The 13,394-nt window shown below is 33.2% G+C and overlaps 1 protein-coding gene across 1 annotated transcript; it reads right to left on the bottom strand.

The window, feature by feature from the left end:
* Window positions 1-11,114: 11,114 nt before the first annotated feature.
* LOC118061819 (uncharacterized) lies at window positions 11,115-12,409 on the bottom strand. Its single transcript, XM_035075404.2, has 2 exons — window positions 12,090-12,409; window positions 11,115-11,502 (listed from the first exon to the last, which is right to left on the bottom strand). Exons 1-2 carry the CDS (start codon window positions 12,318-12,320, stop codon window positions 11,323-11,325), a joined length of 411 nt encoding a protein of 136 aa, XP_034931295.1. The 5' UTR covers window positions 12,321-12,409; the 3' UTR covers window positions 11,115-11,322.
* Between the last annotated feature and the right edge of the window lie 985 nt (window positions 12,410-13,394).

Below are 13,394 nucleotides of genomic sequence, written 5' to 3'. Positions count from 1 at the left end.
TTATATGTGACGTGTACGGGATGCATCACATGCGCGTGGTTGTTCTTGTGAAGAGTTCGTGGTGATTTCTTAAAGAGATTTAGGGCAAGCGGGGCATATGTAGCATGGATGCTTCTTTAACGGGTATCCTGTAAATTTCTTTTTCTGTATTAATTGCGTGAACCAACCAAGTATATATGAGACCATCACTGTTAGAAAACAAATGGCTCTGCAGAATCTCCTACTTCTGTTTGCACAGACTACAATTATTGCAAGAGCATGAATCACCCCATCGTCATAAAACTCTGATTTATGGTATATTGCATGAGGTCAAACCTATCATGAATTACAGGTCAAACTGACTGGTGGTTTAAAGCGTATCTACCTTCGGAGGAGCTCCGGAGCATCCATAAACCTCAGCTGGGAATACAAATTAGGCTCAAATGCTTGACGAAATCTCACGGCCAAGATTTGTGGTTGGTGGAGTGTCGGTGGTTGTTCTTGTTTGAGCGAATCTCTACTCACTAACCAGGTTCTCAGCCGTCACCACTCGACCAGGAAAATGTATATTTAATCAATCACTAACATTCATTGCACTATTATATTCTAACAGATTAATCAATGATTGTGTACACTAATACTTCATGTTCTGGCCTGTCATGAGGTGTAAAGTTTGATAAAAATTATAGGGACTATACAATTCTACACTTGGTCCTCATTGCAGATGAGATTTCCTTATCAGAATGTCAAATTGGCCTTGGCACTGACATAGGCTGTGATAGAAACCTACTAAATTGTCAGCAAAATTTTATAATCGACAACTTTATGCTACATATTTTCTCATAGATGATTGATGTCCAAGTGCAGGTGTGCATCAATGGTGAGCCCCAGCTACCACTAGTACTGTTGGTCCATGAAGCACCGACAAATTCCTCTGTGTTTTGGGTCCTGCATAATGTTAAGTTACAATTATTTTTTTTTTCTTTCGAAAATGACAGTGACAGACTGACAGTAAATGAACGCAGATTTCAACTAACTCCCCAAGAACATCCATGCATCATTCCATATGTCATATTAGGCAGCCGTGCAATCACGAAAAAAACATCACAAACGAGATAATAACATCATGTGTTCGTGAACATTTTTCAATACGAGGGAAGGGAGAGAGGAGAGTTAAGAAAAGAAACAGAAACCTCGATGTTTTCTGTCTACCAAACTAGGGAAATTGTGCTAATTAACTGTAGGTCAATCGACACTAGGTATTAGTGTTTTAAAGAAGTTTTTAATTCAAACCTTCATTTACAATTACATCTATTGAAAAAACTAATCTAAAAGAGGTCCGAGGTGATTCAGCGTGGATGCTTGAGCAGTGAATATCGTTGATTTTCTTCAATTTCTCAAATCATTTTCTTGACATTGTCTGCAGCTCCACTTAGTTTTTGATCGAAATCTGGTCTAGTTATATCCTAACCTTCATCACCTCTACCAGAAGGAAAATATGTACATTTATGGATATACCAAGTTGCACTTCTAGACATACATGATGGACTCGAGTTTTCTTTTGGATTCACGCAGCCGATCCTTGTAATATACATCCAAGCTCTTATGACCCGACATATCACTTTCAATGGTAATTCGTAACGTACAGGTGGCCAGCTAAGACTCCATGTTTCTTTTCCATGACTGTCTGACCGTGAGCTTTTGCAATGCAACACTTGGGAAAACAGAAAAGGTGATGGAAAAGTGGAAAAGCATGAGGAAATCAATAATTGTGAAGAATGTGGAATGTTGAGCGGGACATTGTGGCTATGGAATAAGGGTTGGCTTTTCAGATTTCTTCTGTGCAGCTCAGCCCTATCCCTACTTGCCCCCCTCTTCTTTTCTCAAACTTTTGAGGAAGATGAACAGATCCGTGCTCTGTATATTGGGTAGTTTATACTTCAAGGGACCATCCTCCTAACCTGGCAAGACTTGATTGGTTCTAGTGCTTTTGATAGTAAGAATATTGGCGATGCATTTTGTTTCTTCTAGCACCATTAATCATCAAAGTGACACTGCTTAAATTTGATTTTCCAAGCTTTCCCTTCTGGGAAATGTAATTCATTGCGACCAACATGAGCAACGATGAAGTACTAAACCAGTTAGATCCAATCCAGTTGTGCATGCCAGAGACATCATAATGTCTGGTTTGGTTTCTATTACATCTCATGTGTCTGGCCACCAGGGCGTTTTCTTTATTCTAAGAAGGTAGAAATTAGTAGGGTAATTAATGAACAGACACTTACACATGCATTGCAAACTGGAGAAATTAAAATATTTTTCACATGCTTGACATAATTTTTTTTATTGCACATGAGAATTCAGATTTATTGAACAAAACAGGGATATCACTGTACATTGAATTACGACTCATTGACGATTTTTTAATTTGATGCTCATGTATATGTTCGGTCAGGCTTGTACATGAATTATTTCATATCCAGTAAAAGTTCATTAAAAAACATCATCTCACTCTTGATCTTTGAATTGAACCCTTGATTGAACATGTGGCTTGGTGGGTGGAGAAAATGATAGCAAGTAATTATGGGTTGAATTTCTATTATATCCACACTTTTTTTTTGAAATGAAGATTCTTGTATTATTAAGCATCAGCAGCTAAAATTGAAGACAATAATTCTGGAGTTTGACTCACAATAATTGAAGACTGCTAGTGGCTTGTTTCAGGCATGCTTTATTGTTGGTAGCACTTTGCAGCAACAGTTGACAATCCCTGATAACAAGTCCATAATTTTAAGGGTCTTTTTAAAAATATTCATGCTCTATTTATTATTAAATAATTATATTTAAATAAATATTTATTATATTCAGATTAAATTATCATCCTTGAGCCAAGACAACCTCCTCAAATTTCTTATCTTTATATTCCCCAATCATTTTCAAATTATTTTAATGGCAATCTGTGGTAAATTGCCAGAGAACTGATGGAACAATTATTATCATGGAAAGATAAATCACAAACTATTTCATTGAGTTTCATGTATCTCTCTATTGCCCTGCAGAGCTTTGAAAGGGCAAAAAAAAAAACTTAGTTACCACAAGTTTTGTAACAATCGGGCAGTGGAAGGATGCAATTGATATAATTTTGAAATGTTAGGAAAAAACTAGAAAAAGGTAGACAATGGAAGTTTGACATTCCTCTGTAGATAGAACTCTGAACTCAGGGGGCCTGTTGACCCTGGCTGGCTGCATGCTCGGATTCTCAAGTCAATGACCACAAAGCGATCTTAACCATCCATGATAATAACATTAAAATTGATGGACGGCTGAGATAATAAACTACTGAAAGGACCACCGATTGTGTGGAAGTGTTAGTTGAATAAGCCAGACATCATCTTATGGTGGCTGCTGAAACAAAGAAATACCACATAGTCTTGATTGTTGGGAATAGACTTAAATACCCTTGCCCCCCAGCCCTGGGTGCTAAAATTCTCTCGGAGTGACCAAATGACCGTTATAACCTATAATCATTAGCCAATTAGACTGTATGCTGTAATTCTTCATCACACGTACAAATCATTTCATGCTGTCCTCTTTTCTGTCGGTGGACGCTTATGTAAAAGAGCAAACCTAGCCTCCAAAGCCGCTTTGTGAAAGAAAAATAAGTTTCCAAACTAACGGTCGTTTATGTGGTTTGAAATATTTTTTTTTTTGTAAGAATTCAAATTTTATTTTAAATTATTTTAATACACTAATATAAAAATAATAATAATATTTTAATATATTTCTAAAAAAAAAATAAACTAACTAGAAAGAAAAAACTCTATTGTTTATTGAGCACCCACCATATGACACAACTTCCAATAAATTGAAAAATATCACACACAAATTATTTATTTAACTAATAACATTTTTCTTTTGCCTATTTTCACTAGCCAAAATCACTTACGCGAAAGTTTCTCCATGTAGTTTTATATGTACGGCGGACATCAATCTCCCCTGCTAGCGGCGCCACCACTATTCAAGCTTCGTTCATTTCTCGGAGGGCGGGCTATTCACTCTGGCGATAAAAAAATAATTATTATTTTTTATTCAAAGCATCAGATGTTAATAAAACGTGAATGATTAGCAGACTGGCCTTCGCTCATCCCCTAATCATGAGCTGAGCAAAGATTAATATACCCTTTATCATCATCATATATGGTGCTAAATAGGCACCTGGAACCTGCCACGTGTAAACCATAAAGACCAAATCAACCGTGGCCCCCCGTCCCACTTTCGATGGAGTACTTATTATGCGTTTTTTCGGACAGCTGGTGGGGTTTTTTTTTTTATTTTTAAATTTATTTTTGATATTAGTGTATTAAGTTAATTTAAATTTTTTTAAAAATTTAAAAATTCTCAAATACGGAAAAACAAAAAAAAACACTACTCGTAAGCAGACCTGGAGACTGAAAACTCTATATGGCTTGATTTACGGGTTAATCTAACGGCAAAAAAATGAAGCCACGTGTCATAATCGGAGACAGTTTTGTCTGTCAATTTCACATGAAGATGCATTGCACTTGAATCCAAAAGCAAAGTGGATTTGGGAAAGCAATGTGTAGTTCTTTTCTTTAATATCACACATGATCTTTTGAGAGAAAAATAACCATTTTTTTTAAAATATTAGTACTGTTACCATGGGGAGTTGTGATTTGGCCGGAAAGCAATGTGTAGTTCTTTTCTTTTGTTTGGACAAATGGCGGGAGGATGCAGCGGGTGAATTCGTCGAAATTTTAATTTTTTTTTTATTAATATGAATATTTAATTTAATTTTATGTGTATCTTGATTAATTTTTCAGGTTTTAAAATTAATGACCATATAAACCTACAATAACTTTAAGGTTTATAGAACTCGAATTGGTAATTAAAATTTTGATATTTTATAGAATTATTGGTGGGTGGTTATAATTTAATTTGTATAGATTATTTTTTAAATATTTTTTGAATTATACTGATATTTTTTAATTTGTATAGATTATTATTTTTTAAATAAATATTTTCAAAATAAAAAATAATAAAAAAGCAAAACTAATAATTTGGATTGCAGCTAAGAAGCCAGCGATGTTGTTCTAGCCAACGACAACTAAAAGCAAAAGGGAGTTGCAGCTTTCCTCTAGCAATTGGGCTTTTCAAAGTTAATATTGATTTAGATTCAGGAACAAAAATTATATAATCATACATGGGAGAGCAAGGTCAAGTAGTAAATGGGCCAGCAATATTGTATCCGCAATAACCCTGAAGCTGATCAAACGGGCTGGTCAAATTAGGCCCATGATATTGTATCTGCTATAGAATTCTTGATGACGATTCTTGTCACGAACACCATACTATTTCATATTTGTATTCAAAAGTTGAAAAATCATTTAATTATGCTCAGCTGTTTCATGAAGTTCACCTGAGGAGATCCTTATAGTGTCTCGGAAATCGCATTACACTTGTTGGGGTTCTTTGACCCAGCGCCGGGAAAATTATCCTCTTCTTCTTTAATGGAGAGACTAACCTAGGTCATGGATGTTGTCGAGCAATTCGCATCATCACTCTGCAATGCTGGCCTGCCATGATTTTTAAGCTAGGACCGCGGAGGAAGGCGACATTCTTGAAGGTTCTTGTGTTAAATCCGAGGATTCTCCTCCTTCATCACCACCCTTGAAGCATAACAAGATCCCTATTGAATATTGTTAACAAACAGAGAGTGTTCTCACGTTTTGGTTATTGAAATTCGCCAGTTACGTTTCTGTTGTTCGATAACGTAAGACCAAGCCATGAGAGGGTTACAAAAATCATGACTCCCAACAAATATATTAGACTATCAATTGCTATTTGCATTTTCACACGAGAGGAATGTTGGGATTATTTGCAGTTGTTTAGTTAAATTTTTATATTAACATCAATTCCAACATTCGAACCACCAAAATATAATTCTAACTTAAATATTACAAACAAAATTAATTTATAATATAATCGTAAAAACCGGGTCAAACCCAAGAGAAATTTCGTTTAATTTTCTTATAGTATACCGAAATGAGAAAGAACGGGGGATTTGAATGAAAAATTCAAGAAACAATAATTTTGAAAATAATAAGTTGATATGTCGTTAAATTAGTTCAAGGATCCACAAATCAATTCCTATAAATCTGTTGATCATTAAAGTAAAATAAATATTCTTTCACATTAAGCAAATACATTCGATATCCCTTAAAGCTAAGTGAAAATCAATGAGATTATGAGCATATTAATTAGAAAAAGCTCTCTAATTAATTTCTTACCATCAAGCGAATATAATACTAAAAACAATTTTCATTCACTCGGCAGTAGTCTTAGAAATAAAATCTATGTATTTATTCTAAGTAAACGTTCAAAAGTTTGGCAATTTTAACTTAGTTTATTTTTCCCTAATAAATGAAGATGAGAGTTGCAGCAATCAAATTAATTTTTTTGCCTCTTACTCCAGTCCATAACAACAATTACAGATTGAAAGAAATTAAAAAGTATACATGCTATCTCAAAACAATTCAATAAGCTTGAATAACAATCAATAGCATAATTTTGAAGAAGGAAAAATAAATACTTGAATTTAAAAGAATTACAATGATAACGTTACTTCTCACAACATGCTAATGGAGATGGTGTGTATCCCTCTTGAACCGAATTCAGGGGTTTAGTTCATGGTTGTTGGAATATTTTCAAAAGCAGAGAAGAAAGGAATGTTTTTTTACTATAGTGATTAGTTACGTAACCAAGATTAAGGCCTGTAGCACACAAGATTAATTCCTTAATTAAAACAATTAGAAGTGGTGGTGCTTCTTTCCATTAGCCTCTTCTTCCTCTTTCTTGGTTGCTTTCTTCTCATGATGCTCATGGAATACAAATCCACCGGTTCCAACTGCAGATGCCGCTGCAATCTCCTCCTCTATCTTGTGCCTGTGTGCTTTCTCTGGGTCTTTCTTTGACTGGTGCTTCTCATTCTAAATTATTAAAGCAACACATAAATATGGAATATAAAAAAATTAATACCTTGCTGGTTTGTTGATTTTCTTAAACTTTCATTAAAGAAAATAAAAACTGGGGGAAAAAATAATTGTTTTATAAAAACAAGGATTTATATATAGGCCTGGTATCTTTTTATATGTGTTCTGGAAAATAATTTGTCCCAAGTTATTAGAAATAATTGATTAAAGATCGTGAATTTGTTTGTAGCTCTTGCTTTGAAATATTTAACATGAGAGAATCCCACATCAATTATACACACACACACTTCTATACACAATCCACCAACTTACCCTTTTTTTGTGAAAAAAAAATAAAAAAATAAAAAACATATAACAATAACTTAAGATAGAAATCCAAGGAGGTTCTAGTGCTTTAAAAGTTCATTTTCTCCTTAATATTTTAAGAGTTTGCAACTCGTAAATCGCAAGGACGGACACAAATTTAGAAATCTAATGAAATTCAGGGCGTTTTAAAAACCTATTTTTGCCTTAGTGTTTCATACTCTCATGGCTCGTAAACCGTGGAGTAAAAAAAATTGAAATGTTCTTGATTATAATTAAGGCTTCTTTCAAGGATGTGTGATGATTTATTATTTTTAAAAAATTATTTTGGATATTTACCACTTAAGGTTTTTTTATCCAAATATTAATAGTGAATAATAACAAGTTATACTCCTAATATTATTTTGGATATTCATCCCTTTGAGATTTCTTTATCCAAACATTAACGGTAAATAATAGATGAAATTTCCCCTAAAATATGATTTTTTATTTTTTTGGAATATTGGCTAATACCTTTTGGAGTTTTACAAACATGTTATAAAATCCAGAAATGCAAGAAAATAATTTTTTTTACATTTAAGAAATCCATGCAAAAACACATTTTCAAAACTTCCAATATATATATAAAGCTTTCAAAACATGTTAGGATATTGGCCGCATGCAATACACATAAGAAAACATTTTTATTTGATTAAAACTTAAGCATCACAGTTAATCACAATTAAAGATGATAAATTGTGCGCATGTACATATATTCTCAAAATTTTGCAAAAAAAAAAATAATAATTCAAAAAAAAAAATTGGTAAATCAGCTTAGTAGCAAGTTACTCTTCTAGTGAATTATAATTCACTTGAATAGTAAAATGCAAATGCTATCATACAAAAAGCAGAGAGGAAAACGCAACCCCTCCCCCCGAACCTGCCAAAGGATTACTTAAAGTGCAAAGGGGTTCCTTGTGTTTTGGTTTATTCTCTGGACAAAGCTTCATTTAGGAGCCAAACTACCCCATGTAAGATTTTTTTTTTAAAAAAAGGAAAAACACCTCACCATAAAAGTGAGCTGATAGTGAAAGCCTAACAGCCCCCACGGTTCCTCATGAATCGGAGGAAAAAAAAAACAATAAAAAGCAAGGAACCTGCAAACTCTAACATAAAATAATTGTCTAAGCTCAAAGTCATGGAAGGGAACAGAAGACAAGCATTCATTGTATGGCAAAAAAAAAATAAAAAAAAAATAAACGAAGGTCCAAACCAAAATACAAAACAAGTTTTTTTTTAAAAAAAATCAAAACAATAACTGCAGGTCTCACTGATTTTTTTTACTACAGAAATTGAAATACAACCAAAACAAACGCTGCTATCAAGGTTAGCAGCAAAGCTCCCTCTCCGTCTTGTTTTTTTTTTCCTCCTCTTTCCCGTCCTCTTTCTCTCTCTTTTTTTTTCATCCTCCTCCCCTCTCTAGGGTCAGCAAAGGTAGCGTATATATAGTCTATACACACTTCTTATTAGGAATGATTTAATGCATCAATCTAGGATGCAAACCCCAGCTGATTTGCAATGAAATAATACAAATGAGGAAACTACAATATTCTCATTGATTATGTGCTGATTCTAGTGATTTCTTTCCAACATTAACATATCATCCCAGCCATTTATGTTAGGGATAAAATCCTAACCATTAGACGATGGTGAGGTTCTTCTCTTTATGGCATTTTGCAGCTATTAAAAGCTGTTGTTTCCCATGAATCATAGCTGTATAAAAACGTGATCTGCAGCTCCAAAATCAAATGAGAGAATCATGGAATCCAGGAGGAAGTTGGGGAGAAAAGAAAAGAAATCAGATGGGGAGGGGTGCATGCTGCAAAGTCTTATTTCCTTATCTGGCGTGGTAGAATTCATGTCATTTTATGATGATCTAGTTCCAAACAATTTCCTTTTGATTTCATCTTCAATCGAATCCCTCATTTTAGCACTTTTCAATTCAGTCCTTGGTAAAAAAAAAAAATCCTTCAAATTAAGTCTGCGAGCTTGGGCTAAACTCTTCTCACAGCAAGATTCTCTGCTTTCACATTAAATATTCAAATGGAAATATTTTGAGCTTCTAATATTAAAATCAAGAGATTCAAAAGTTCAAATTCATGTACACATCTAGGACTACAACTTTGATGAAAGATTCAAAGTGAGATAAAATCGTTTTAGAGAACAGAAACTGGCAGTAATCTGGTTGGTCAAAAAAGGTCTTCTGATCTAATTCAAAAATTGAAAACGCTCAGCATCCCAATATGACTGAGAGTATGACCTAAGAATAAATCAACAAAATTTGTGACAGAAATAGATTCTTTAGTGCAAAACTCGAGTCAGGATCCTTTTCGCGATAGAATTCTCTACTTTCACGTTAGATATTCAAACGGGAATATTATGAGCTTCTGATATTGAAATCAAGCAATTCAGAAGCCCAAATTCATCTATGTGTCCCGGACTACAACTTTGATAAAGGATTTGAAGTGAGATAAAATTGTTTTAGATAATGGAACCTGACAGGAATCTGGTTGATCAAAAAGGTTTTCTTGATCTGACGATGCCGAGCATCCAAATTTGACTGAGAGTTTGCCATAAAAACAGTGACCCTAGGACCCAATAAAGGTGTAGGTCAAATCTTCAACATGTCATAAGTGACAGAATATAGCTAAGAGGGTCAGATATTGTATGAAATAAAGTCAGAATCAGAGCTTAAGTTGGAACAAAAAAATTATGACAATAGCAAAATTAGTTTTTTTTTTAGTGCAAATTCTAAGAGATTTATCCAACCTTAAAAACAAGATAACGAAGAACGAATTTGGCATTATAAAGACTCCAAAACAGTCTAGGAAACCTGACGATTTCGGTAGCAAATGAGGAGGATAAAAAGAGTAGAAAGCAGCTCAAACAGCGTTCGAAAAACATTTCTTTCTTCTCCGTTTTTGTCAATTTTCCAACAAACATGAGTTACACTCCTGCATTTGGTTCGAAAGAGGTATACATTTTCTCTACACGTAGGGTCCAAAAATGAGTAACAACATTAGTGATCATAATACTAGATAGTCACTCCTAAACATTAATAATAATTTTATCCAAAAATCCTTCCCTCACACAACACCTCACACAAGAGGCACAACAAGAGCCTTTTTTGTCGCCAGACGACATCGCATCGGTGATCACACCCCGCGACACTTTTAATGAAGTTCTTTGCGTGTGTCATCATGGAGGAAATTATATGGTTTCTTTTAACAAAAAGTAAACCCTAGAAAATACACTGTATCATCTCTAATTTCAATCCAAGCGTAAATAAGAAATTTGATTTGTTTGTTATCATAAAATGATACCTACTTCACTGGGTGAGGTGACACTTGAGTATTTGTGCTTTTAAATAGTGTTTAGCTATTTTTTTGTGATAAAAAAGATATAGATAGTAAAGCTAAGAATAATATATTTTTACGTACTTTTTTTTTTATAAAAAAAACTGGATTTTATTCCAAAACTATCCCTAAAATGTATTTATTTTATATATACTTTTATCTTTGTTTAACTAAACACTTTTATTTCCATGTCTCCTTAATTTTAAAATAATAATTAAACAAAATCCTCGAATTGGAATAATTGAATGACTTATTATGCTTTTACATATTCGCGAGAAATCACATGGCACGGCTGAATACCTCCCAGCACTGTCTTCGGGGAAATCTAAAGACACCAGGAAATACACCTAAATTATTCAGACTATAACAGCGGCCAAAATTAAAATGATTACTTCATCAAAAAAAATTAAAAATGACTAAATACTAATATCATATAAACATCTCAGATATTATTATAAACAAGAATTAATATTGCGTGCAGAAGCAAAATAGCCAGATAGCACCGGTTCGGCAGGGATACAAAATCTCGTGCATACAGGTATTATTTAGAAGGGGTGATTTATAACTATAGTGATTAGTTACGTAACCAAGATTAAGGCCTGTAGCACACAAGATTAATTCCTTAATTAAAACAATTAGAAGTGGTGGTGCTTCTTTCCAGTAGCCTCTTCTTCCTCTTTCTTGGTTTCTTTCTTCTCATGATGCTCATGGAATGCAAATCCACCGGTTCCAACTGCAGCTGCCGCGGCAATCTCCTCTTCTATCTTGTGCCTGTGTGCATGCTCTGGGTCTTTCTTTGACTCGTGCTTCTCATACTAAATTATTAAAGCAACAAATAAATATGGAATAAAAAAAAAAAAAAAAAACTATACATGGGTTGTTGATTTTCTGTACTGGTGTCTAGAAAAATAATTGATTAAAGATATGAAGCAAGGCCCATTTTTTTTCTATAAAATATATAAAATAATTTTTTTAAGATTTATTTTTAATTTAGCAGCTCAAAACAATTTAAAAATATAAATTTTTTTTAAGAAATTTCAAACACATAATTAGACTGTAAATAGTATCAGTAAAAATTATATACACACATGTTATTTGTTTGTAGCTCTTGCATTGAAATATTTAACATGAGAGAATCCCACATCAATTATACACACACTTACTTCTATACACAATCCACCAACTTACCCTTTTTTGTAAAAAAAATAAAAACATATAACAATAACCATTCTAAAAAAACAATGATTGAAAACAGGTGTTTTTTAAAAAGATTGATTATTACATGAAATGAAAGAATACCTTAAAAAAAATTAATATTAACCAGAATATATATATATATATATATATATATATAGAATTTAAATTAGCGAGTGACAATTGACAAAACATTGTAGTATTGTACCATGGCAAAAGCACCAGCGGCAGCAGCTCCAAGCTCACCAACGTGCTCAAGATTCTTGTGATGCTTCTCTTCTTTTCTGTAATCAACATCTGGGACAGGAGGAGGTGGAGCATCATAACCTGTGGCAGTCTCTGAATACTCGGCGGTCTCAGAGTAGACACCGGCCTCAGCTGGTTTCTCCTCGCTCTTGTGGTGGTGGAAGAGGCCATGGTGGTGCTTCTCTTCAGCCATGCTCACAGAAGGTATTAGAACAATAATGAGGCAAGAGCGTGCTGGGAAGGTTTTTAATGTATGGTGTGTTGTGGTATAGCTTGAATTTGTGGGGCTATTTATAGGTGCATGATGGCAAAGAGTGACTCGTTCTATTATCTTGTTGAAAAGTAAATAAACGTTAGATGGATGATTAGGATATCTGGGATCACGGATTATTTAATTATCTATTACTTTTAATGAAGTTCTTTGCACGTATCGTCATGGAGGAAATTAAATATGGTTGCTTTTCACAAAAATGAAACCCTAGAATACACTGTATCATCTCTTTCGAACCAAGCGTAAATAAAAAAATTCTATATTTAAATAATTCTTTTGATTTTTTGTGCAATTTCTTGGATATTGTTTAGTTAACTATCTTGAATATTCATATTAATAAATAAAAAATATATATATTTGGTGATGGAAAACTAGCATTTGCCACGATAGATCTTCGTTAAATTTTATCCTCAGCTGAAATTTCAAAATGAGGCATTAAGGACAATCAAAATTCATTCTAAAAAATATACAATTCAGAAATGAAAAGGCAGAGTGGCATGATTACACTAAACCTATCAATATAGTTGATTTTCATTAGCCTGGCTGATCAATAAAGAAATTAGACTTGGTATAAATTAATCATCTAAAATCAAGTATATGGAATTAAGGATTAAATGTGTTAATAAAATCCAATTCTTATTTTTTAAAAAAATTATTAAATGAACCTGATTCATATATACCCAATTCATACCCATATTACAGAAATTCTTTATAAAAGTCAATAATAATTGTTGAAATACATGGCATCTATCAGTCAAAACGTTTTAGTTCGCATGAAATTTGTTTAATGTAATAATCATCCCCGTATCTTTTCATGAAATTAATTTCGTGTTCATTATCAACTCGAAAGTTTAAGTTATTCCTAAGGAAAGTAGAAGAATGATTCGCAAGTAGATGCAGATTTGCTCCATCCCTTTAATTTCATTAGCGAGATTACTTAATTACTTTTTTTTTTTTAAGTAGGTTCTTAATAATGATTTATATAAATAGTGAAGC

Source organism: Populus alba, chromosome 5 (genome assembly GCF_005239225.2).
Source record: "Populus alba chromosome 5, ASM523922v2, whole genome shotgun sequence".
NCBI classification, from domain to species: Eukaryota; Viridiplantae; Streptophyta; class Magnoliopsida; order Malpighiales; family Salicaceae; genus Populus; species Populus alba.
This window is presented reverse-complemented; position numbering and strand designations above follow the sequence as displayed.

Excerpts from the sequence above, each read along its gene's own strand:
- LOC118061819 (XM_035075404.2), bottom strand. The coding sequence starts at position 12,320 with ATGGCTGAAGAGAAGCACCACCATGGCCTCTTCCACCACCACAAGAGC. Across the intron at positions 11,503-12,089 it reads CCGCTGGTGCTTTTGCCATG|TATGAGAAGCACGAGTCAAA; the intron begins GTACAATACTAC and ends TTAATAATTTAG.